The 25,339-nt window shown below is 41.8% G+C and overlaps 2 protein-coding genes and 1 long non-coding RNA gene across 4 annotated transcripts in view; all 3 read right to left on the bottom strand.

Annotated features, from left to right (window-relative positions):
• LOC309354855 (olfactory receptor 5AP2-like) overlaps positions 1-25,339 on the bottom strand; it is a gene marked incomplete at both ends in the record, with an annotated part of 215,639 nt that overhangs the window by 137,565 nt on the left and 52,735 nt on the right. The gene's annotated exons all lie outside the window — the stretch shown is intronic.
• LOC309355607 lies at positions 591-4,373 on the bottom strand. Its single transcript, XR_014162556.1, has 2 exons — positions 4,157-4,373; positions 591-2,104 (listed from the first exon to the last, which is right to left on the bottom strand). It is a non-coding gene; the product is annotated as an uncharacterized lncRNA (long non-coding RNA).
• Positions 6,935-24,050, bottom strand: LOC309355446 (alpha-fetoprotein-like). Of its 2 annotated transcripts, none has more exons than XM_081886322.1 (15): positions 23,896-24,050; positions 23,304-23,361; positions 21,370-21,505; positions 20,144-20,355; positions 19,214-19,346; positions 16,534-16,631; positions 15,907-16,036; positions 14,973-15,187; positions 13,651-13,783; positions 12,829-12,926; positions 12,349-12,487; positions 11,111-11,334; positions 10,139-10,271; positions 8,364-8,420; positions 6,935-7,115 (listed from the first exon to the last, which is right to left on the bottom strand). In XM_081886322.1, the coding sequence occupies exons 1-14, from the start codon at positions 23,978-23,980 to the stop codon at positions 8,373-8,375; spliced, it is 1,842 nt and encodes a 613-aa protein (XP_081742448.1). In that variant the 5' UTR covers positions 23,981-24,050; the 3' UTR covers positions 6,935-7,115; positions 8,364-8,372. The 2 variants fall into 2 exon arrangements, with proteins under 2 accessions (XP_081742448.1, XP_081742449.1); XM_081886323.1 differs by having other exon boundaries at positions 6,935-7,110.

Raw genomic sequence — 25,339 nt, 5'->3', positions numbered from 1 at the left:
ACAAGCAATTGGAGCATCTGCACACCCTGCCTCCTCCAGCGCATTTAAGCCCCCTCTTCTAATGTGGTATGTGGAAGTAACCGGAAACTCCCCCTGTGTACATTTCCACCTGCTCCTCTTGTTTTAAACCCCTCCTTATCCTTGGAGGCAGGGAGAGGTGCTGAGGAGATTCGAACAGCCCGAGTCAGTGTCTTCCACCTCTATGTTTTCCTGTCTCTGCCTGCCTAGCCTCTTCCTCTTCTCCCTGCCTCACAAGTGGCACAGAACCCCACAAATCACTGGTCCCTCCCCCTGGATAGTTCTCCTGTGCCTCTGCCTCCTCTACCCACCCTTTGGACTCTTACCTGTTCCTCCTTTCCCAATGAGCGGCAGTTTGAAATTGTGCAAGCCTTGAAATGCTGGTTCTAAGTATCTGAGAAATGCATTTTCTAACATGGATCTTCTTCCTGCTGTCCATGGGGTGGCGATGGGGAGACTAGCATATGTTTTTGGCCTCCCTGTAGGGTCCCTCAGACAAATTCCTTGGCTAGTTTCTATAGGGATAGGTGAAGCTGAAGAAGTAGCCTTTTCATGAACACAATATATCAATCTTTCCTGGTTGAACACTTTATTTAGCCACGTGTTTTACAATTCATAAAGGAAGGATAGCAAAGATTGATAACAAAGTCGACAGCAATGAGTGGATTTAGTAAGTGGTGCAGGTGATGATCAAGTATAGAATTTGATGGAATGTGTCCTCAGTTTTAAAAAGGAGATTCCTTCTTGCCTTTCCTGGTTAAAAAAGATATTACCTTTTCTGGTATGGTTTACCAATTCTACAGCAAAAATTGGACTTGGTTTGTAGCTCCTTTGCCAGAATCTTTGCAACTTTGTGAATCCAGAAAAACCACTTTTCATGGGTCTATCTCTTTCAACTCACATGAGTCTAAAGACAACTACACCCACTCAAAGATGCACAGATCTTGCTGGTGAAAATCTGCTTTATTAGGCCAATATGGACCCACATCTGCAAAGGCATGCATATAATCAAGCTGAAAAATATAGTTCTGACTTACCATGGATCTGACACAATGCAGCAGAACAAACAGAAAACAGTGTGAGAAAGTAAGTACAAAATAAGCAAATTGACAAAAATGTTTCCACTCTTTAATATAGAGCACAGGAAAACAAATATAGTAATTGTTGTTAGTTAGAAAGTGTGTTCTTCAAAGGATTACATTTGGCATGCAAATAGTGATTTATGTATAATAAATGTTTAGAAATTATTTTTAGTTTTTTTGATGGAAATATAAAGGTAATCCATGTTTTGGCCATTAGAAATTGGGGAAGAATTGGTAGAAGAGATTTGCATTCAACTTCCATAATGCTGTTTTCAATTCCTTATTCCTAATGCTATAGATTAATGGGTTCATAACTGGTGGAAACATGCAATAGAACATAGAAGCAACAAGATCCAAAAGCTCTGTGTCACTTGATGATAGTGACACAGAGCTTTGCTTCAGATAAACAAATGAACCGCTAACAAAATATAAAAATATTACAATAAGATGTGGCAAGCAAGTTGAGAAGGCTTTTTCTTTTCCCTGGGCAGAAGGAATTTTTAGAACTGCACTGAAGATTTTAACGTATGAATAAACTATTACAGCAAAGTAGATAAAGGCCAGAGAGTCACCAACACAAATAATCCAAAATACGATGAGATATGAGTCAGAGCAAGCAATTTTGAATAACTATGGAATTTCACAGAAAAACTGACTGATGTCATTAGAACAGAACTCAATTGTGAATGTACTGCCAGTATATACTGTGGAATAGATAAGCCCAGTAATCCATGCACTGATTGCCATTTTGACACATGCTTTTCTGTTCATCACAGAAGGTCTTGGAATGCCAGATTGGCTAGAAAGAAGTACATGGGTTTGTGAAGCTGAGGACTGAAAATTATGACCGTGATGTTGATGAGGTTTTCAGTGACAACAATCAGATAAAGGATAAAGAATGTAATGAAATGAAATGTCTTCAGTTCCTGAGTATCAGAGAATCCATGCAGAAGGAATTCCACCACTCTAGATGACTGGTTGAACATTGTGTGGCTATGTAGTACCTGCAAAGAGATGGCACAACCATTTTAGAGAGGAGGAGGAGGAGGAGGCGGAGAATGTTTTGACACATGTTCCCCAATGTGATCAAGTAGGTTGACTTAGGTCACCAATAAACCATTGCTTGTTTAATAAATAATTTTTGTTTCTTCAGTTAACAAAATATATAGTCTGTTAAAAATGTAAAATCTCTAAGTGTTTGATATAGAATATTGTATTCCATCCTGGAAAAAATCCCCAGATAACACAACAAAAATTAAAAACTGGTAGACGTAATAAAATTATTCCACGTGTGGGCTAACTTTTCAACAGAAATAATGTTTTAGGAAACATTTTAAACAGTCCAATGAGAGATTCTATTTGATGTTCAAAGGCAAGGAGTTATAAATATTGGTGCTACCCTGAATATTTCCTCCCTGATTAAGAACAAAGTTTACATGGCACTGGTACAACTACAAATTGCCACAGGTTGGAGCTATAGAGTATGAATGTGTGGGGCCAAGCAAGTCTTCAGATAAACTGACCCCAATCTATTTAGGGCTTTATATGTTAACAGTAACTCCTTAAACTTGGCAGCTGGTACACTTATTTGAGCAAAGGTGCAATGTGCCCACATAATCTCACTGTTGTTAACAATGATGCTGCAGCATACTGTCCTAACTGTAGTTTTTGTACCAGACACAAGGAAAACCTCGCATAGTATACATTGGAGTAATACAGTCTTGGAGTCACCATTGACTTCTCTCTCCCTGTTGACAGAAGTGGATGAAATTTGCAGGCATACTAGCCCCTCCAGAAAAATATATATATCCCGAATTACAAGAAAATAAGTCAGGATCTTTTGTGATGGGCAGCGTTGTGTTAGTTTTTGTGTTGGATAGTTTGCTTGCTTGCTTGCTTGCTTGCTTTTAATGAAGTGTCTATTTATTTTTAGGCAGAAGTGGATTTTATTCTGAGCAAAGTGACCCTGAAGCCACTATTTTTGCCAAATTTCAGAAGGATAGTATTTTTTTGAAAACGGTTAGAAAATAGCCTAGATGAGAGAGGGGCTGCTTGGTAAGAAACCTTCCAGATTTCAGACAAATACCGTATTTTTCGCCCTATAGGGCGCACTTTTCCCCCTTCAAAAGTGAAGGGGAAATGTGTGTGCGTCCTATGGGGCGAATGCAGGCTTTCACTGAATTCTGGAGAGCGAGAGGCGTCGGTGTGACCAACCCCTCTCGCTCTCCAGGCTTCAGGAAGCTCTGCGCAACCCTTGGGAGACCAGCGCGACTTGACGCTGGTCTCCCAAGGGTTGCGCAGAGCTGCCTGCAGTCCCGGGCTTCGCTCAGCTCTCCGCAAGCCTGGGGAGACCAGCGCAACTTCCCACCGGGATCCCTAGGCTTGCGGTTAGCAGGCTGTTCTGGGGGCTGGGGTTGGGGGAAGCTCGGGCTTCCCTCGCGCCAGCCTGTGCCTGGGGGGGGGGATATTTTTTTTTCTTTATTCCCCCCCCAAAAAAACTAGGTGCGTCCTATGGGGCAGTGTGCCCTATGGGGTGATAAATACGGTAGATCCAGGAAACTTTGTGCTAAGCACCTTTCAATTTGCTGGGGATGAGAGATCTAAAAGGGAATTACAGTACTGGAGTATCATTGCCTCAACAACTGTGGCCAAGCTATCCCAGTGCAAGCAGCTATTATGATACCAGCCAAAACTGGAAAAAGGCATTTTAATCATCCCACAGCAACTATGAACAAGGAAGGGGTAGTGGCAGACTTTGGGGGTAATCCCTGTATGTCTTTTCCCATGTCAGGTTTCCAGTATGCATAAACAAAGAGGGACAGACTGACTCATTCTCTTCAATATCCTAGGGGAATAAGGAAGTGCTGAAAATAATATTCTCTTTATTGAATGAAATGGTACCATTCTTGGTGACATGGTGACTTTTCTGCACATTTAAACTTTGCAGACTTTGGACTAGAGAATCCATAAATATGTTTCACTTGGAATAAAACTTGTTTTTTATTAATAAGATCACCAGCAAACAGACTGAAAAGTATACCATGAGATTGACTTACCAAGCTGTTTACAGGTAGATCTTGGGTAATTTCATGCATGTTTACATGTTTCTTTTTTGTGCCTGATTGTGACCTGCGTTTTCTTTCTGGGTAGCCACTGTGATTCGCCTTTTCATCTGTGTATCATATCCTTTTCTCTCCATAGCTGTTTGAGAGGCTCTCTCTCTTACTTTTCTCTGTACTGGCGGAAGGAAAAAAGAGATGCTGCAATGAATTTTATCCATATTTATTTCCATCACTCCCAGGAATCTAATCAAACTCAAAAGAAAAGATTCATGGGTATGTGGTATGTTTGTATGTGTTTTACTGTTTACATGTAAAAACATTCCATGGAGTAACAGGTGATATAAAAGCAATAATCACGATGTCACATGGAGTTTCCCTCTTTCTTGTTCCTTTGCCATTGACAGTTTTGGGTTTGCCACTGAATAATGTGAAAAAATGCCTTCGAGGTAACTGCTTTTCAGCATCATCCCTACAACAAGAGTGTTTGTTATATCCATAGAGACTATTAAAAGAGGAAATTTGGCTCCTATGAAATAAAAAAACCTATTATTTTCTTCCATTGACACCCCTCATCCAACAAATTTGTGAAGCCTTTGAAGTAATCCAAAATTCTGACAATCTTGTTCATAGTGAAGCAAATGTGTGATGGATGCAATAGACCAGGAATGGCCAAACTTGGCCCTCCAGATTATTTGGGACCACAACTCCCATCATCCCTAGCTAACAGGACCAGTGGTCAGGGATGAGGGGAATTGTAGTCCCAAAATATCTGGAGGGCCAAGTTTGGCCATGCCTGCATAGACCCTTCAAGCCTTGGTTCCCTTTCAGAACTGTGAATTAATAACCTATCTTAGTATCTCAACATCTGAGTTTCCTCTATCTTGTTCCTTTTTTTTACTACGTGTCTTAAGATCCCAGGTGCCCTTCCCAGCATGTACATTCCTGCAGCATCCAGCCAATCCATTTTACATCCCAAATGTGGGGTGCACTTTTGACCATATGACTCTTCTATGCCCTTAGGCCCTTGTGTGAGTAACCTTCTGCCACACAGAATCTCAACTGCATGGGAAGCTTTCATTGATATGCTGGGCTCATGGTCACAGAAGTTTATTTTTCTCATATGAGGGGCAGGGAGGTGTTGCATGGCCCTTGGATAGAGCTATAACATCCTCGCAGCCTGTCCCTACCCAGCCAAGAAAATGAGTCATTTTGCAGAATATTCTCCTGTTAGGACCAAGATGGAGAAAATAAGAAAATTGAGTCAGAAAGCAGAGATTCTGGGCTATTTTCCTTTCCCTTACTAAAGGGAGAAGATGGTTTTCTTGAATGCTTCCACACATATAAAATTACTATATGTTTAGAAAATGTTCAGACCAGGAAAAAATGGTTTTGCAGAGCCTTCATCCTCAAGTGCTAGCTGTTTCCATGGAGGGAGGGGGTTTTGTGTGTTACAAGAACATTGACCCTGAAATCTTATTCCATACAATCTAGTCCTGCCCTTTCAATCTATAGCCTGACATGAGGCAATGAGTAGAACTGACCTACTGTCAGGGGCTGGTAGCACTCCAAAGAGTGTGGGGTGGAGGCAGGGACTAGGCCAGATACCCAGGAGAGGTGATTTGTGGGGTTTGACACCACCTGCAAGGCAGGAGCCAGGAGAGGACGGAGAGTCGGGGCAGCCTGAGATGGAGGAAAGTGTGCTAGATGCAGAAGAAGAAGAGGCTGTTGAGCCAACAGATGGGTCAGTAGACTCCCCACCTTCCCCCATTCTGCTGTCTCCTAGAACCAGGAAGATCTTGAAGCAGCGACTTCCATGCAAGAGAAATCTCAGGTTGCAGGCACGTAACCCATCAGGACAGGGTATGTAGGCTGGCAGTGGAGGATGGAGTCTCCCTGTTGCTGCAACTATTCCACAGGGCCTGGACCTGTGGACATCTGCCTTGAGGCTAGAAGTGTGTATGAGTGCACTGTGGAAGCTACTGTACACACTTTTCTTGTCAATAAAGACTTAACTATCAGAGGTGTGCCTTACTTGGCTAGGGAGGGCAAGAACACCTAAATCTTTTTCCATTCATCCACACATGGTGAACATCTCAGATGGGAGTCAGGCTGCAAACATGCTTAAGGAATCTGGGACAAGATAATTGTGAGGAGAATCAGAACTTACAGGGTTAAACAGTTCTGAGTGATGTCTCACATTCTGAGGCGTGGCTATATTAACAGAGGGGAGTGTTTCTCTGTGTGTCTTTTTTTCTTTCGCTTTTGCCGCAAAGCGGAGAGGATGCCAGCCAATTCGCCGGGCTGAATTTACGATGTTATTCTACTCATTAAAGGCTATTGGAGATAAGAGAAAAGCCTGCTTTGCAGTTTGAGTTATTACCCACACAAGCAACAGCTTTCCCCGCTGTGTAAACTCTGCTAAAGGGGCCAAAGAGGCTGGAAGAGGTTTTTACCGGCACGGGCAGCAGTGGCGCAGCTAAAGAAGAGTGCCAGACGCCATCTTGGCCCCATAATAATGGTAAAGGAGCTGGCACATCCATGTTGGTGGGAGCTCTAGAATTGGTGGGTGAAGGTGAGAAGCAGGTAATGTGGCCTGCTGAATTGCTCTACACACACACCTGAAAAATGTCTTCTGGCAGCAATAGCTACAGAGTGCCCCCAAAGGTCCTACACCCACCCCACTCCCCCACACTAACAAAGTATCCATGCACAAAATCACAGCACATTTGTTTTAGCTCTGATTAAATGAATCACTGGACTGCAAAGGGGATATTTATTTGTTTAAAGACTTTATTCATTCTCGACAGTACGACTGTCATGAGAGATGAAGATTATGGAAGAATCACATCCTCATTTCCTTTGAATTAGAAAGGTGACATTTAACAAGGAAGCAAGCATTCGAGGGCGCTTGAGCATATTTGGACTTTATCTTCAGGATTCTTCCATTGCTGAGCTAGAAGAAAATAAGAACCAATAAATGATTTGCTGCAGTAAGTGAGAACAAGTCCCAAGGCTAACCTGCAGAACATTTTAGAAAATGAAAGCTACCTCACTGAATTCATACAGTCCCATTACTAGTTACATAAAGATCTTCCTGTAAGACTGAGTTGATTCGTCCCACTTAAGAACGTTCCATTCATAATGAGGGAAGATAAATTCCAGGAAGACTCAGATGTGAGTTTGGGGGGACCTTGTACCATTCCAAGTCTGAATATCAAGTTGAAAATGTGGGTGCTGGGACAGGGGGTTACTTGAATTCAGATTGTGCACTTGATAATGTAAACAGTTAACTGCATGTAGGAACAATGTGTGTTTGCTACCATGCATTTCTCCTGAATGCTCTATATTGCCACTTACAGACTTGGGCTTGCCACTGAATAATGTGAAAAAATGCCATCGAAGTAACAAGAGTGTTTGTTATGACCATAGAGACTATTAAAAGAGAAAATTTGGCTCCTATGAAATAAAATCACCTGTCTTTTCTTCCACTGACACCCCTCATCCAACAAGTTTGGAAAGCTTTTGAAGTAATCCAAAATCCTGACAATCTTGTCCATAGTGAAGCAAATGTGTGATGGATGCAATAGACCCTACAAACTTTGGTTCCTTTCAGAACTTTGAAATAATAAAATCTTTTAATATCTCAACATCTGCATTTCTCTGTATCTCCAAGGGAAGTGTATTATATGAATCTGGAAGGCATGCTTACTAAATGATTCAGATATACAGCCTTCTGTCATAGCGTAATTATGCATTACACTGAATACATGTACCAGTTGTGTCTACAAATGTACAAATGTTCATACGTTTGTGTGCAAGAGCATACACTTCTTTGTGTAGCTCAGTTATTGTCTATACAGGGGCACAGACTATATACCTGTTGAATGATACAAGTGAATAACTATACTAGGGTTTGCCCCAGTTATTTGTGAACACAGATATTGTATGCAGATTGTGTGCTCATATAATGTAACATGAACATCCATAATGTCATGTTTGGCTATGGATATGTATCAGGCATGTAGCTAAAACAACAGAGAACTAAATGATTCTGGAAGGACACAGAACAATCCACTAACTTTCAATGCAATCATAGTCCCCCGTGCATAACTGCCTCCACAGCAGGTACCAGTTAGGTCTTTTCAACAGTACTAAATCACGGAGACACCTTGACACAAGCCTCTCTTCCACATCTGCTCACCTGAGATGTTTAGCTTTCTCCAAAAGCAGTTCGGGTCCTTTCAATCAGTTTGGGACCCTGGAAGAAAAACACACAATTCCCTCAGACATATTGTTAAGGAAAGTATTCCTCATAGTTCTTTCACTGGATAAATAGCTAATCATGCTAGTTTAACAGCCTCTCATAAATTATATGGAGAGTCAATTCTTCACAAGCAACGAACTTAAAACTCTGTCTCATCACCCACAGTCTCACTTTAATTGTTCAGCAAAAGCAGCAATTACAATTCCATATGTCCAGAGCATCACATTCAAACAAAGAAACATTTTGTTGTTGTTGTTCTCTTGCTCACACCTTAACCTTGAGACCCAGTTCCTGGTTTCCGGGAAACTTATTGTTAGTTGTTTGTCTACTAGATTTGGACAAACTGAACTGTATTGAAGTGATTCAGGAAAATCTGGGCCTTGGTTTAGCCAGGCCCCAAATGGCTGCAATTTGGACTGTCAAAAGCAAACTGGGGCTGTCAGAGGGCGTAGTACTGGGCAGGAAGAAGGAGAAATTATGAAAAGGAGTGACCTAATAGGCAGTTATGTCTTTGTGGGAAAAGTGGGTAGATGCCAGTCCTATTCTGCCTCTCCTTCTTCCTGCCAGACTCTTCCTTCTTCCTGTCCCTCAAAGCAGCACCCCACATGGTCAGATCCTCCCACTTACCAGCTGAGCAGTATGGGTTGCTACTCCTTCATAAGTGGCTTCCCTTTCATGCAGGGAGACCACACTTGAGGCAGCAACAAATCTTTTGCTGTACCTTCTCAAGCAGCCTCCTTGTGTGCAGGGAAGTCACTCAACAAGGTGCAGTACCTCGCAGGATTAAATCCAATTTGAGGGGGAAAGAAGCACATGCAGCATCTCTTAGCTTCTCCTGCCCCTTCCTTACTATGGGAACAGATCCAGGGTGGGATAAGTGGTTCACAGAGCAGCAGAGGGTGGTTGGCCCAATCTAGGGATTGTAGATTGGGACCACAGGATAGGTCAGAGGTGTCTATGAACAGCCCTGTTGTCTACTGCTATGGTAGCTCTCAATCTTCTCTGTAGCAACCCAGTTCAATAGTAACCTACCATTTTGTAGCCAATGATTGGTGGCGGTGGTGGTGAGTGTGTGTGTGTCTTGAACACAACAGTATACCATCAAATGCTTCCCATACACAAAAGCATCTGAAGCATCTGAGCTAGAATGTATTCCCCCATTCCCCATTTGAGTATTCTGGACTTGATACTTCTACACTTGATTCTTTCTCTGCCTTGCATTCAGTGCAGTCCTAAGGACATCTGCTCACAGTAGTCCTCAGGATTATCTTGATTCCCAGTTAGTATACTCAGGGCTTTCTCTAACTGGAACTCACTGGGACTCAGTTCTGGCACCTCTCAGGTGGGCACCATTGCCATTATAAAAGAACAAGGGAGGTGTTCAAGGTGAGTTCTGGCACCTCTTTTTCTGGAAAAATAGCACTGAGTGTCCTCAGCAAAAATTTAAGTCACATTTATTATCTCTCATCTAGTCTCCCATGCCTTCTGCTCATGGTGTTGCTAGCTGCAATCCCACTAGTTGCATCCCATTAATGAAGACATCTGAGGTGTGTCTTCTCAGAGAGCTGCAGAAATGCCTGTTTGCCACACATCACTGACTAGGAGTTCAGGGCCACACATTCATATTCCACCATATGCCCATAGCCTTGTCACACTGCCAGTGAAAGAAAAAAAAAAATGCTATGGATACTTGTCTTCATTTTAAAAAATACCTCTGTTTCAAAACATGTCTTAGAGTCAGCATCTTCGCAGCACTGTGTCATCATGCCTTGGAAATCTACAATCACGCCCGCTAGTTGTTCATCAGTGATTGTGGGCTTGTGCTTTATCAAGTCGACAAGCTGCCTGCAACGACAACAAAAGTAAGTTGGGGGATGGAATCATTAGCCTCATGAAAAGTGATGAGAGAGTAAAAGCAGGTCCTTTCTTCAAAGCATCACTTCAAAATTGGGTCATTATAATCACTTTAGGTCACCACTAGGGATATTATGTGGGACGTGGGTGGCGCTGTGGTCTAAACCACAGAGCCTAGGGCTTGCCGATCAGAAGGTTGGTGGTTCGAATCCCTGCAATGGTGTGAGCTCCCGTTGCTCGGTCCCAGCTCCTGCCCACCTTGCAGTTCAAAAGCACTTCAAAGAGCAAGTAGATAAATAGGTACTGCTCTGGTGGGAAGGTAAACGGCGTTCCGTGCACTGCTCTGATTTTACCAGAAGCAGCTTAGTCATTCTGGCCACATGACCCAGAAGCTGTCTGCGGACAAACACTGGCTCTCTCGGCCTATAGAGCGAGATGAGCGCGCAACCTCAGAGTTGTCCGCGATTGGACCTAACGGTCAGGAGTACCTTTATCTTTAGGGATATTATAGGGTTGGAAATGATGTTACAAGGCAGGAGACAATGCTTCCCCTCTGAAATGGAAGGTAAAAGGTCCTAGGGAAGAGAGGGGCAGGAAAGGCAAAACCCCAGGAAATATTGAGGGAGGGGGGCTGGGAAGACAATAGCATAAAGAAAGGAATGGGGGTTCAAATAGGAGAACTTTCTGAGAAGCCAAAGAGGGTGGCAGAGTGTAGGCAGCAAGGTGCATTTGGTCAGAAGTCAAAGTGGTGAAGAAGGCTAAAGTCCATAAACACTAACTGATTTGAAATAACCAGCCAAATATTGGGCTGCATGCTTCTGGTTTCTTACTTTTGCTTCTTGCGCTTCAGAACTTCTGGATCAGCTGTGCATAAATCTGGATGGAAGGTGAACAGGTCGGGAGCAAATGGTGTAGGCTGATATTCTGGATCCGGTCCTAAACCACTGAAACATTCCCGACGGAAAGTTAAGGAGTCACCACAGCATTTGCACACTTGTTTGTTGATGTGATGCATTTCATGCTCCCGACATATCTCTCCAAGCACAAAGGAGACCTGGAAGAGTTTCAGAAAACAGTAACCAAAGGGGTCAAAAGGCTGAACAACACCTCTTTGAAGAAAGACTGCATTTTAGTTTAGAAAAAAATGCAAGCAAATTGAAGTATATCATTTGGGGAGGGGCAGTGATAAGACTAGCACTGTGGAGGGGTGTGTGTGAAGAGTACCTGTAGGGCAGAGTTATTTTCATCTGTATTCTAAAGCTGAGCTAGGCATTCAACCTCTCCAAAAAGTCCATTGTCATGATAGGGATAGAAATTGCCCCTCCAGTCATTAGCTTAATAATCGGATATGCATTCTCATTGTAATGCAGTGCATGGTGAATGTGTCTAATTTTGTACTGCACACGTGCGAATGCTCTGTGTGTGTATCTTGCAATTTTTTTGAAAGGTGTCGCCTTGGGCCATAGCCACCATTGGCATGAAGTCCACACCCAGCCTGAAATGTTTGACATTGTACTATGCTTTTATATGTTCTGTAAGCCACCCAGAATGGGCGGAGTATAAGTAATAAAATTACTACTATTATTATGTCACATGCAGATTAGATTTTTGCAACATGCAAAAAGGAAGGGATGTTATGGGGGGTAGAGGGTCTCATGGTTTGGAGCATGATGCTCCAGCATTTGTTGCTCTTCTAGATGGCCCATCCCTAGGAAGCAAGTGATGAGGGGCAGGCAATGGGCACAGCTCTGCTTCTATGGCCTCTGACCAAACCTGTGCCCTTAGATGCAGTGGACGATGCTATCCTGTTACCAGCAAGAGCCTGATGCCATTGTGACTGGCATTCGTAAATGGAATAAGAGGGATGTCATTTCGTACTTCACCAGAGACGTTGCAATATCTTGGGCTGACCATGGCTGTTCTGTACTTCTCAACCCGATTCCAATAGCTTGCCATTACATTTAAATCCTCAAACAGTTTGGGCACTTAATGGAATTCTGAGGTGGTGGGTGGGAAGGAAAGGGGCAAGGACAGACAGAGAGGTAAATATGGAGAAGAAAATGCTCACATATTTCTCAGCACATGGCAGCTTGTGGGCTTCATCTTCGTGGCAGCATTTGGCAGCAGCTTTCGTGAGTCCCTTGGTGTATTCATACAGTTGGTCAAATGTCAGCTGGGGTGCTTTCTTGGTGTACAAGACGAGCAACCTGCAAAGAGATCTTAGTCAGAGGACATTTGGGATGCCATGCTCATCTGAGGTGGGCTTGCAACAGTGCTATTTTTCTCGAAAAGGAGGTGCCAGAACTTGCTTATGAATGCCTCCTTCATTTTCTTTGAATGTCAATGGCGCCCACCTGAGATTACTTAGCTGACGGTGAATTCCTGAGAGATGCGCAACAGCTAGAATTTTTACTCTTCAACAGATGCGGGGGCAATCAATGAAGTTGTTTTGTCTCAGAAAGGTTTTTTGCATCATGAGCTCACATGAATTGTTGAGCATATTGCCCCCTTTCACAAGCTGGAAATCTTATGACAATAAAAAACATACTCATTTTGGAAGAGGTAGTCTCCTGCTGTCGCATGCAGTTCACAGTTTTTCTTCATCACTTCTAGGGTGTCAGAAATGTGTTTTTTGAGCTCTGCTTCCTGAAAGAAAGGAGAATTTCTGATATATGTATATTTTTAAGAGCAGAACTATAAGAAAAGATGCAGCTTTGAGAGGAAGTTTGAACAGGCTCTGTAACATGCCTTTTATGCAAAAGAAGACAAGAGCTTTATTGAAGGTAAACATAGATGAGGATTGACAAAGGCATTTTTTAAAACATAAAAATGGCTAAACATGAAATTTCACAGCATCATTTCCTACAGTGTAAGAGGCAACACAGAAGAATCCATTTGAGGGAGCTAAAGGATGGCAATAGCCTATTATGAGGCGACAAAGGAAAGTCATATTTATGGCAAAATATGTCTTTAAGTGCAAATTTTATCTTAACACTCACATTTCCAAACATCCCTTTTGCACATTTTTGGTACAGGATCAAACAATTCAGAGAAATGTGAAACCCACAGGGTGATTACATTTAGTTCTATGCATTACTCTGAGTGGAGTGAATTATATCATTTTGCTTAAAAACATGCACCTTAGGAAATTTTCTTTCCGTGATCTGAACATAGGCAATGCCTGACACCAAAGGGTTGCTTTGCCATCCTAAAGTTCCCAGGTCCAATTCTTTGCATCCAAGGTAGTCCTAGGAGAGATCCCTGCTTTGTAAGAGCTAGTTCTACCTGTCCTACAAAATGTTCACAACCTGTCTTCTGCGTATCAGGAAACAAGCAAATATCCTTTGTATGGAGATGAATCATAACCCACCCCATGGCCAAGGCACTCCACAACATTCTCAAGAGCGCAGCACTTCTCCAACAAATCACCGTAGCCTTTGCCAAGTCTCACAAGCAACTCTGGGGATAACTCAGGGTGTCTCCTTCCATACTCATGCACAAACCTGAAACACAGGAAATATCCCATTAACAGAATATGAAGATGAGGATGACAATGTTAACACCAACAGAAATAAACGCTGAAAGGGAACACTTTTCAGCCCGAGGGCTACATACCCTTCTCAGCAACCTTTGATGGGTGGGAGGGAGGGGAGGCACTGCCAGGGGTGTATAGGGCTAGAGTCAAAAGTAATTGCAGCAATACATTTGAATTGTACATTTGTACAGCATTATTTGAGTTAAAGGACATGTTCCGTCCAGGCAAAAGTCCTTGAAGGAAGATGAGGCTAGTAAGGGGTGTGGCCTGCATAGTTTGTTTGTTTGTTTGTTTGTTGTTGTTGTTATTCCCAGCCAGATTGCCCTAGCCAATCTGGTGCAGTATGGAAGCTTTGCAAGTCACATTTGGTCCCTGGTCTGAGGTTCCCAGTTTTGGCTTAGTGTTCAAATAACTTCAAATATATCTCAGCAATACTTCCAGCTTTCATGTACATTAGATATGAAACTCCCAATTAATATTCAGGTGTGTGTGTGAGAGAGGGGGGGAGGGGGGAGGGAGGGAGAGAGAATGTTTCAGGCACTCCTGATCCAAATCAAGGTTTTTTTTACACAACAGAGGAGATTTGGCAGAGTGATCACATTGGGTTGCTTCCAAGAATATTATATGAGGAAAAGACGGATGTCACTGTTGGGCTGCTCTCTGCCCCTCTCCCCTATCAAATTTTGCCACATTAGCCTTGGAAAGATGACTCATAATGATATCAAGAACAACTACAAAAACTACTACTGATGTCAACAACAACAACAGCAAACACTATCTGAGCTCTCCTCCCTCCCAGAAAACTACTGTGATCATACAGAAGTCCTAGTTTCTGCGCCGCTCTCCCTGTGGAGTAAGCCATTTGAGTGGACAGAGTGGAGGAAGAATTTCTGTACTTGCTTCTGTAGCAACTTAGCTTTCCTCTTCCCTGCCCCAGCCTGCTCCTTCTCTACTCCCTCTTTCATGCCTTCTCCCTCTTGTCTTCCTGCAACTTTGTTCCAGTCCTTGTTTGGGGAGATTTATTTGCTCAGATCGTTATATCCAACTGACTCCCCCCCCCCCCAATCACACTCCAACACCCTGTTTGCATGTTTAGCTGAAACTCAAAACTCCCTGTAGGGTTGAATGAAAGATTGTGTGGGATTTCTATGGCATACTTTGCCTGATGAAGAGTATGGTTGTCAGCATAGTGTTGGCACACTTCTTTGTTATCAATGAATTCTCTGACAGTGGGAGACAGATCTGCAGGCTTGTCATCATTTTCCGAATGGGCTATGCAATCTCCTTGTTCCAGCAGGCTCTTTTCACAGCACTCATGCACTTTAGAAGATAGAGTGGCTTGATGTGAACAGATGTACTTTGACACGTCAGCCTGTAAGAAAGCATCTGGTCAATATGTCTGGCAGTGATCTGGCAGACCCAGAGTAGCTGGGAAAGTTAGTATCTGTTGTCGTATCACTATTATTATGCAATATAACAATTATTATCCTGCATATTAACGCAAGTCACAAAACCATAATTGAAATAAACTTATTTCAACTGAAATAAATTTATCACTTTTACATTGGCCTGACTGGGACCAAGGCGCAATGGGCACAGGAATGAAACTTGTCATTGTTTCTGGTCAGTAAACACAGAGATTCAAATGCAGTTCATTTTCTTACAGCCGATTCTTTCACAGCAGAATTTATAAAGACAAAGACTACTTTTCTATTCCCACAGGCTTTGGAGCACTGACTGATATATGTTCAGTTTTAACTTTATGAATGTTTAATTGTTGTTTTTAATTATTGTTTCCGGCCCCCCCACCACCACATGTTCTTTTCTGTTACTATTTTATCTATAAGCTGCTGGCAGTCCCAGCCAGGGAAAAAGGCACAATAAAAATAAATATGATGATGATGGTGAGGAGGAGGAGGAGGATATGCATAAATGAGCACACATAAGCACAGAAAAGAATAGGTCCTACAAGCCTTATGTCTGCCTGGCCCAGCTCTGTTCTAAATTCAGCAAATGCCAAACAACTGGCTTTTCTGAGCAAGAACGTATTGCTGAGTTGAAGTCAATTACATTGAAATTGACAAAACTTACCCTATCAAGCAAGCACTCCAGAGTATCGCCCTTGCAGCATTCTGTGTAGGCATGTACAATATCCGCAGAAAGCTTGAGAACTGTAGGGAAATCTGTCTTTGGAAACTTTTGACTGAGCTGAGCAACTTTTCTGAAAAAAATAATAAACAAAATGTTGTGATTGTGCCAAGAGAGATGGATAACAGCTACAATTTAATTCTAGTATTATCAGTAGGATAAACATATTGTGCCCTACAATCAAACAAGGTGTGTGTTTGTTAGAAATGCTACCTATCTGGGCTGTGTGCTTGTGTGTGTTGCTTTCCATGGCTCCACACAAGCAGATAAAAGCTTCAAAATTTTGGGTACAAAATTTAGCATCCTGTGAACCCCCCATATTCTTCCTTCCTGCTAGATAAAGTGTCATGTCCCAGGAACTTTCCTGATGTTCACATTGCTCTTTCCTGATGCTATAATACTATGAACACCTCAAAAGGATGCTATCCGAGAAACAAGTGCATTTGGCACATGGTTTGCAGGGATATATTTTAGTCTCGTTTTTGACTTTCTCGGGAACGTTTAATCTATGTAGGTAATTCACTTTGCCCCACCTCACCCCCTTACTACCCCCAATGCAGCTAAACTTACAGAGCCCGCAGGGGCAGTTCTCCAAGCTTCCTGTGGACAGAGCATATCTGCTTTTGTCGAGCAAACTCTTTTCTCAAATACTTTGAGACTTCTGTTGCCTGTAGCAATAACAACAACAACAACACTTTAACAACAATAACGATGATGGCAACAACAAAAATGGAAATCAGAAGGAAAATGTGCTTGACTCATTCTAAAAACATTAGGATAGGGTGGAAATCGTGTCCTCCCTTAAAGAGGGCATGTGTTGCAGTGAGACTTGGAAACTGAATCCCTGTGTTGTGGGTGGGTAAGATTGGTAAGCCACAACACCCGATTGGTAGGTCCCTCATAGCTGGGTTCAATCTGGCCAATGGGCACAGTCCAAATGGATCGAGGGACCTTTATATACCCATGCACGTGACCCAGAGCTTCCTCTTTTGGCGCGTGCATTCGGAACACCTGCCCACCTCTCCCTACTTTTAGGGCTTTGTGCTTGACCTTGCTATGCCGTTGTGTGTTGTCTGTTGTTGGGACAGGGGCATGGTAGGAATTTCCCCCACTTGGCTTATTGGCTGTTGCCATTTGGGTTTCACCTGCCACGTAGCAAATCATCACAACTTGTAAGATTGCGGCTAGGCCCTGGTTCAGGATAGGTCATCCCTATGTGAAGGGTATTCTGTTAAAGGAATCCAGAGACTCAAATGGTTTGGTCAACCCGTGAGAGGGGGTTGTGCCCGTGCCTGAGTCCAGGGGGACATTTGGGTGGCGAACATAGTTTGTTCCTGACTTTCTGCCTATCCAGGTTTTCACCCTTGGCTGACCTATGCTGGAATCCTGGGTCAGTGCTACCTGCATGGCAGGGAGCTATTCGAACTGGAGCCTATGCAACCAGTCACTTTCTGTAATCAATAAAGTTGTGGCCTAAATTCTGCCAAAATCCAAACTAAAATTTGAGTCAAGCATGAATTTATTTAGGGGGGAATTTCTGGGTCTGAACACGCAAATGTAAAGTATTTTTTTTTAAAAAAAATAGTGCCATAACAACATCCATTGCAAAACTATTGGGCAAGTTAAAACACTTTTAAGTTTCATTGAATTCCATTGAAATCTATCTATCTATCATCTATCTGTATCTATATCTATATCTATATCTATCTATCTATCTATCTATCTATCATCTATCTATCATCTATCTATCTATCTATCTATATCTATCTATCTATCTATCTATCTATCTATCTATCTATCTATCTATCTATCTATCATCTATCTATCTATCTATCTATCATCTATCTATCTATCTATCTATCATCTATCTGTCTGTCATCTATCATCTATCTATCTATCTATCTATCTATCTATCTATCATCTATCTATCTATCATCTAATCTATCATCTATCTATCTATCTATCTATCTATCTATCTATCTATATCTATCATCTATCTCTATCTATCTCTATCTATCTATATCTATCTATCTATCTATCTATCTATCTATCTATCTATCTATCTCTATCTATCTATCATCTATCTATCTATATCTATCTATCATCTATCATCTATCATCTATCATCTATCATCTATCATCTATCATCTATCTATCTATCTAATCTATCTATCATCTATCTATCTATCCATCTATCTATCTATCTATCATCATCATCTATCATCTATCTATCATCTATCTATCTTCTATCTATCTATCATCTATCTATATCTATCTATCTATCTATCTATCTATCTATCTATCTATCTATCTATCATCTATCATCTATCTATCTATCTATCTATCTAATCTATCATCTATCTATCTATCTATCTATCATCTATCTATCTATCTATCTATCTATCTATCTATCTATCTATCATCTATCATCTATCTATCATCTATCTATTATCTATCTATCTATCTATCATCTATCATCTATCATCTATCATCTACCTATCATCTATTTCTCCTTCCCTTCTAGTGACATTAGTGGCAGCCAAATGAGCAACTAACATAGCTGGATAGGAATGGTAATTGACAACTGCTTCTAGCATCAAATTGGTACATAGTATTCAATGTTGTATAAGCTTGTATTAGTATAAGGGCTAGAAGACTTAGTTTTGCCTGCAGTGAGTGTCCAAGCAGCAATTATGGCAAGAGAAGGGCAGGAAAGAGTGGGAGAGAGCATGGGAGAGAGTTTTGACTTGCATTGGGCTGGCTTAGAGGTTGGGGCATTTATATTGAGGGAGGGTGTTCCAGTTAATCAGGGCCAATGCTTTTTTATTGCAAAAGGGATTTTTAATAAGTTTATTTAAAAATAAGTAAATTACAAGTTGCATCATGTTACTTAGTTTTCACAAAAACCAGGAAGTGCCATAGGTTCTAACATTTTGCGTTCTGTTATTCCCCCCGTAAAGGGGAATGCCAAAGTCTGAGGAAGAATTATGGCAGAGACTGTGCTTCAGGGATAAAACACCTGCTTTATATGCAGAAGGCCTCAGGTTCCAATCCTTTGCATTTAGAAAGAAAATGTTTAGATTGGTGCAGGGAAGGGAAAGAAAAAAAACCTACTGTGTGAATCCCAGGAGTAGACAAGATTTGGCTAGATTGACCAGTTGTCTAAGCAGGTAGGAAAAAAATATCCTAAGAACCTAGCAGAGGTAAATTCCTTAACCATCAGCTACATTATTTGGATGATAACGGAATACCTTTTCTGCAAAGCAGGCATCTTTGTCAGCTTCCTTGCAGCAAGTTGTCAGTACCTCCTTATATTTTCTAGCTCCTGCAAAGATGCTGGAGGTCTTTGAAAAAGGGTATCTTCTGGCAATTTCATAGACATACCTAGGATAAAAAGTTGCCTTTCAATAACACGAACTGCACTTTCTTGCATGAAAGAATGTGGTAGTCAGCACCTTTATAAATTAAGATGATGATATAAAGCAGAGGGAGGGCAATCATTTATCCAAGACTACTAAGAAGAAGGAAAGACAAATAAATTCAAATTCCCGCAATGGAGCCCCGGGCTGCAACTGTGCATGCAAGTGGGCTACTTAAATCCAAGAGATTTCATTGCAGGAGATTTGTCAGTTTGTAGCATTCCACATCACATCCTCCAATAACAAACTCAAGCAATCCATTCAGATGCCTATGAAGCCTAAACAGAACCACTGAGAAGCATGGTCATGCCACCCAGATTTGCAGATGCCTACTTAAAACAAACAAAAAAACAACAACGAAACAATGCCAGATATCCCACCACACACCAGCCTGGTAAGGACTGAGGATCCTCAGCTGCCACAGCATATCAAGTGTTAGTTTGAAAAGAAAAAGAGGAAATAGGTGAGAATGGAATGGCAAATCCTAGACGAGAGTGTGTCTGGTCAGCAAGCTAGAACCCTGGCCAGGAGAAGGTGGGGATAAATTACAGACAGGCTGGCTAAGACATTGATGAAGGAGCACAGCTGTTTGGAGGTGAGGTTATCTTTCATTTTTGACAGCTTGCATGAAGTAGCAGTCAGAATTTGCAATTATCAGATAGATGATTTGAAATAGAAACTTGTACGTCTTATCTTCGTTTCGTTCCTCTCACAAAGGGCAACCAAATCCTCAAAGTTACAGCACTGAATCAATCTACTTACCTTCCCATGGTTTGATCTGGGTCTGCTTCAAATGCTTTGCAGCCCTCCTCTGCAGATGGTTTTTGAAAGGGAGGAATGAATCCTTGAGTTCCATTTTTATGGGCCAGAATACAGTCTTTTCTTTCTGGGTCAACTTTAGCACAACAGTCAGCAAATCCATATTTCGCAATGATTTCTTGCTCGTGACAAATTTCATCCAGAAAAACGGTACCCTGGTGGAGGGAAGCAAAGTGTTCTCTTAATTGGTTGCAATTGCAGTCGCCTGTTTGCTTAGTCCACATAAAGAAAACATCTTTTTTTGCCGGGGGAGGGCATATAAGCCTCTTAAATGTTAAACAGGCAGTTGTCCATAGAATTAAGTTTATATATTCTACATGGTTTAAAGGACAGTCACCAGACAGATTTATTGAAAAGTTAAGTTGGTTTATAAACCGCTAGAATGCATGAGCCCTTATTTTCCTGTTTGATCACTGAGATCATCTGGAAGAGTTGCCCTCTAGTTTTCAAAAGCCTGATTAGCTTCAAGTAGAAGTTGGACATATAGGGTCATGGATCCCATGTTGTGGAAAACTATTCTAGCATCCTCACTGCTAATCGTCAGACATTTCTTGAAGTCATTTTTTGTGTTGGTAGGTCTATTCTGCTGAAACTTTTTAAAGATGAACTAGTCATCTTTATAATTGTTCCATATTGTTGTTATTGTACTTTGTACATTTTGTATATGGAAACATTGTTGTACACTGTCCTGATACGTGGTGGGGTCTACGAATATTTTTGATAACCTATAACTCAAAATGTTCCTGCCAGTGAACAGAGGCAGATATTTTGAGCCAGGAGACAGAACCTGAAAACCTAGGCTGTCCCTCCTTGGGGGTTTTTAAGCAGCGGTTAGATGGCCATCTGTCATCTCCTGCCTTCCTCCAAAGTCTGCTGCACTGCCCCTACCAAAGCAGCTGACAACATTAAAATGATAGAAACCATAAAATAAAAGCATAAAATGTTAAAAACAATCTGAAAGCAAAATACTGTAACACGTATCTTACCAGATCCCTGAATATCAGATAGTAGACCTGGATTTGTTCCAACAAGAAATTTAACCTGCTATTAAAACTAATAAGTTCCCCATTTTAGAATGCTACATCTCTGCATAGATCAGTTCCCAATATATTTGTATTTCTTTACAGTTTTATTTCTATGTTCTCTAAATTCAGCTCCCAAACACTTACCAAAGGCTTTGTACATTCTGGATCTGATTTTTCATCAGCAGCACATTTCTTCTGAAGTTCTACAATATCATCCTTTACTTTTGACACCTCTTCATATGTCGCTTGTTGCAGGGCTTGAGAGGATATTACTAGGGCACTAGAAAATGCATACATTATTTATTTGAAAAAAAAATGTTCCCTCTGTGTATAACAATATTCTACATGACTTCTAAGAGCAAACACATTCTTTTGGGTGGTTAAAACCAAATGGGATAGTAAGGAGATTAAAAGAGATCTCTCACAACTGGGTAGACAGACATTAAAATGACATCTATACAATTCAATGTAAGCAAAGATTCCATTACAGTGGTACCTCGGGTTAAGTACTTAATTCGTTCTGGAGGTCCGTACTTAACCTGAAACTGTTCTTAACCTGAAGCACCACTTTAGCTAATGGGGCCTCTCGCTGCTGCCGCGCCACCGGAGCACAATTTCTGTTCTCATCCTGAAGCAAAGTTCTTAATCTGAAGCAATATTTCTGGGTTAGCAGAGTCTGTAACCTGAATCGTATGTAACCTGAAGCGTATGTAACCCGGGTACCACTGTATATATATTGGGGCAAGAAATCCTAACTTCATAGCCATGTGGATAGGGTCTCAGTTTGTGTAACAGACCAGGAATGGGAATGCATCTGAGCTCTGGTTTTCAAAATATGCAATGAGAAATATTAGAGGGGAAATAGGGGCCTCATGAGATAGAGAAACTAAACAGTCTTTAGGAAGGAGCTGACCTTATTTATGTAATCAGCTAGTACAAATAGTTATTGATGGAGAATAACTCAAGCCAGGATTATTGCACTATTTAATAAGTCCTCCCAGATTCATTATATGAGTTTGAGCAGATTAATTGACTAGTAGTGCATACAGTGGGACGCGGGTGGCGCTGTGGGTAAAACCTCAGCGCCTAGGACTTGCCGATCGTCAGGTCGGCAGTTCGAATCCCCGTGGCGGGGTGCGCTCCCGTTGCTCGGTCCCAGCGCCTGCCAACAGTTCGAAAGCACCCCTGGGTGCAAGTAGATAAATAGGGACTGCTTTCTAGCGGGAAGGTAAATGGCGTTTCCGTGTCCTGCGCTGGCTCGCCAGATACAGCTTGTCACACTGGCCACGTGACCCGGAGGTGTCTGCAGACAGCGCTGGCCCCTTGGCATCTTAAGCGACATGGGCACGCAACCCTAGAGTCGGACACGACTGGCCCGTATGGGCAGGGGTACCTTTACCTTTACCTTTAGTGCATACAGTAGCATTTAAATAAAAATGATTGTGATTGCTTTCAGATAACTTTAAACAGTTATGCCATAGGAAGATATTGTTCTAGGCTTGTTGAGAGGACTAACTTTGCTGAAGTGGTCATAATGGTGGGAAAGCTGCCATTTCAAATTCCCCCAACACTGCAGAATACACCGCAGATTTTTTTAAATCTTAAAAAAAGAAGCTTCTCAGATGCAGCCGATTAATGCAGGTTTGCTTATGAAAGACACCAACAATTGTGGGCTCCACAGAGGTGGTAAGATCTTGGCAGTTTCCCAAAGACGCCTACTGGTGACACCAAGCCTGTCCTTAGGGTCATCAGAGACAATGGGGAGTGACCTTTCTAAGACAGTTCTTACCCTCTGTGGGGTTGGGTTTTTTATAGTAAGGCCTTATTTGATAAATAATTATAATTCTTGAAAAAATAATTGAAGGGCAACCCGATTTATTTACCAAGTGATTTTAAATCAATTAATCTGATTCGTCAACTCAATATTGGATTATAATGTTTACCAATGTGTCTCGCTTCATTTGATAATAGCTTCATACAATTTTGTTATTGGCAGTCCAGAATATTAAGCTAGTGGTAGTTCATAGCCTCTGTATCTGCTCAAGTCATTTGGAAAGAAATTTCCTGAAAAGACTTACATCCCTCGAAACTCATCAGGCGTCACTTCGGTAGCTTGTGCTATGGTGTCCTGATGTCCTGTAAAGAAGACAATAATCAAAATTTAACTCAGTGCTTCTATTAGTACAAGCCTTTGCACATATGTTCAGACCAAAACACTACTGAGATGGGTAGGCTTTACTCAGTGGTAAATGGGTATAGAATTCCAGCCATATTAGTTAAAAAGAGAATGCAAGCACCCATCATGCTTCTGGGATGCATGAGCCTTGCCCAATATCAGCACTTCAGCATCAGAAATGAAGTAGCAGTGGACCCCTCCGTGGAGGGAGGAGACATTGGCTGCTGGATCTTCCTTTCTCCGTACCCTCAAGAGTGGGAAATCTAGCTGATCCTATGGACCTTGGACAGCCTCCCATGGACCACAGGACTGCACTCATTGGGACTTTAATATGTATTAGTAATCCCTGTGTTTATCGTGCACTTGACTTACTTTTCTATCACTATTAAAAATGAGGTTCAACCCCCACATTAAAAAATCACAAAGGCAACATTAATCTTACCAACCAAAGCAAACTGGTTTATGGCATTATATGACATAAAATGACATCTTACCTGCATGCCGGTACCTTCTGGGTAGGTGTTTTGACGCGGCCAAGCTTGCCAAGAAAAGAAAAGAAATGAATGTTACCCACTTCATGGTTCCAAATTGTTTAGGGGCTTTGATGATGCGAAAGGTAGAAAGAGCAAAGGGCTAGGGGAGCTTTTATACTTTATCGCATGCATGTTGGGTTAATGAGAACCCACCTCGCGGTCGTATACTTGGTTAGGACACAATAAATATCCCTGCTAATAATTACATTAATAAAATATTTACACATTATATTTGTTAAGGGGGTATCTTGTCACACAAAGTCTGCCAAAGTTATTCCTCCACCCCAGAATCAGCACAAATAGACATTAGCCTTATCGTACTTCAAAGAATTTAAGCAAACTGCCCTCTGGGTTACCCTATAACCCATATACCAACCTTTCCCCTCTCAATATGTTGTCCAAAGGTGAATTGAATTGATACAAAGTGGGCCTGTGGCTCTTTGTCAAGTTAAAGAGTGCATGTTCAGAGCTGTGGTCTCTGACGTTAATTTCCAAGGCTGCTGAAAGGTAAACATTTGATCTTTTGCAACAGAGTCTGAAAACTCAGACTGGAGTCTTATCCACCTATCCAGGGATATCTGGAAAACTTTTCCAAATTTGATAATATGTTGTATCAAATTAAGTTTTACATAGAGCAGACCTAGGAAAATATATGAACCTACATTAGTCATGTGTATTAAAATAAAATTTTAAAATAGGGAGCAATCCTATACATGGGAAGCTGGCATAAAGTTATGTTAAGCCAGGGTAAAGCATTTCTGATTCAAACTCTTTTCTGGATCAGGGCTTTGAATGATTGAGCCGGCCTAAGCGTGGCAGAGCCTTCAAATACTGTTTAGGTTGTTGTTGTTTAGTCGTTTAGTCGTGTCCGACTCTTCGTGACCCCATGGACCAGAGCATGCCAGGCACTCCTGTCTTCCACTGCCTCCCGCAGTTTGGTCAGACTCATGTTTGTAGCTTCGAGAACACTATCCAACCATCTTGTCCTCTGTCGTCTCCTTCTCCTTGTGCCCTCCATCTTTCCCAACATCAGGGTCTTTTCCAGGGAGTCTTCTCTTCTCATGAGGTGGCCAAAGTACTGGAGTCTCAGCTTCAGGATCTGTCCTTCCAGTGAGCACTCAGGGCTGATTTCCTTCAGAATGGAGAGGTTTGTTCTTCTTGCAGTCCATGGGACTCTCAAGAGTCTCCTCCAGCACCATAATTCAAAAGCATCAATTCTTCGGCGATCAGCCTTCTTTATGGTCCAGCTCTCACTTCCATACATCACTACTGGGAAAACCATAGCTTTAACTATACGGACCTTTGTTGGCAAGGTGATGTCTCTGCTTTTTAACTGTTTAGGTTAGACCACCCTATTTGTTGGCTTAATTTATGTGGGGTTGTCAGGTCAGATGTATGGGTTTAG

The sequence above is a fragment of the Podarcis melisellensis genome, assembly GCF_964234715.1.
Source record: "Podarcis melisellensis genome assembly, chromosome: 13".
NCBI classification, from domain to species: Eukaryota; Metazoa; Chordata; class Lepidosauria; order Squamata; family Lacertidae; genus Podarcis; species Podarcis melisellensis.
This window is presented reverse-complemented; position numbering and strand designations above follow the sequence as displayed.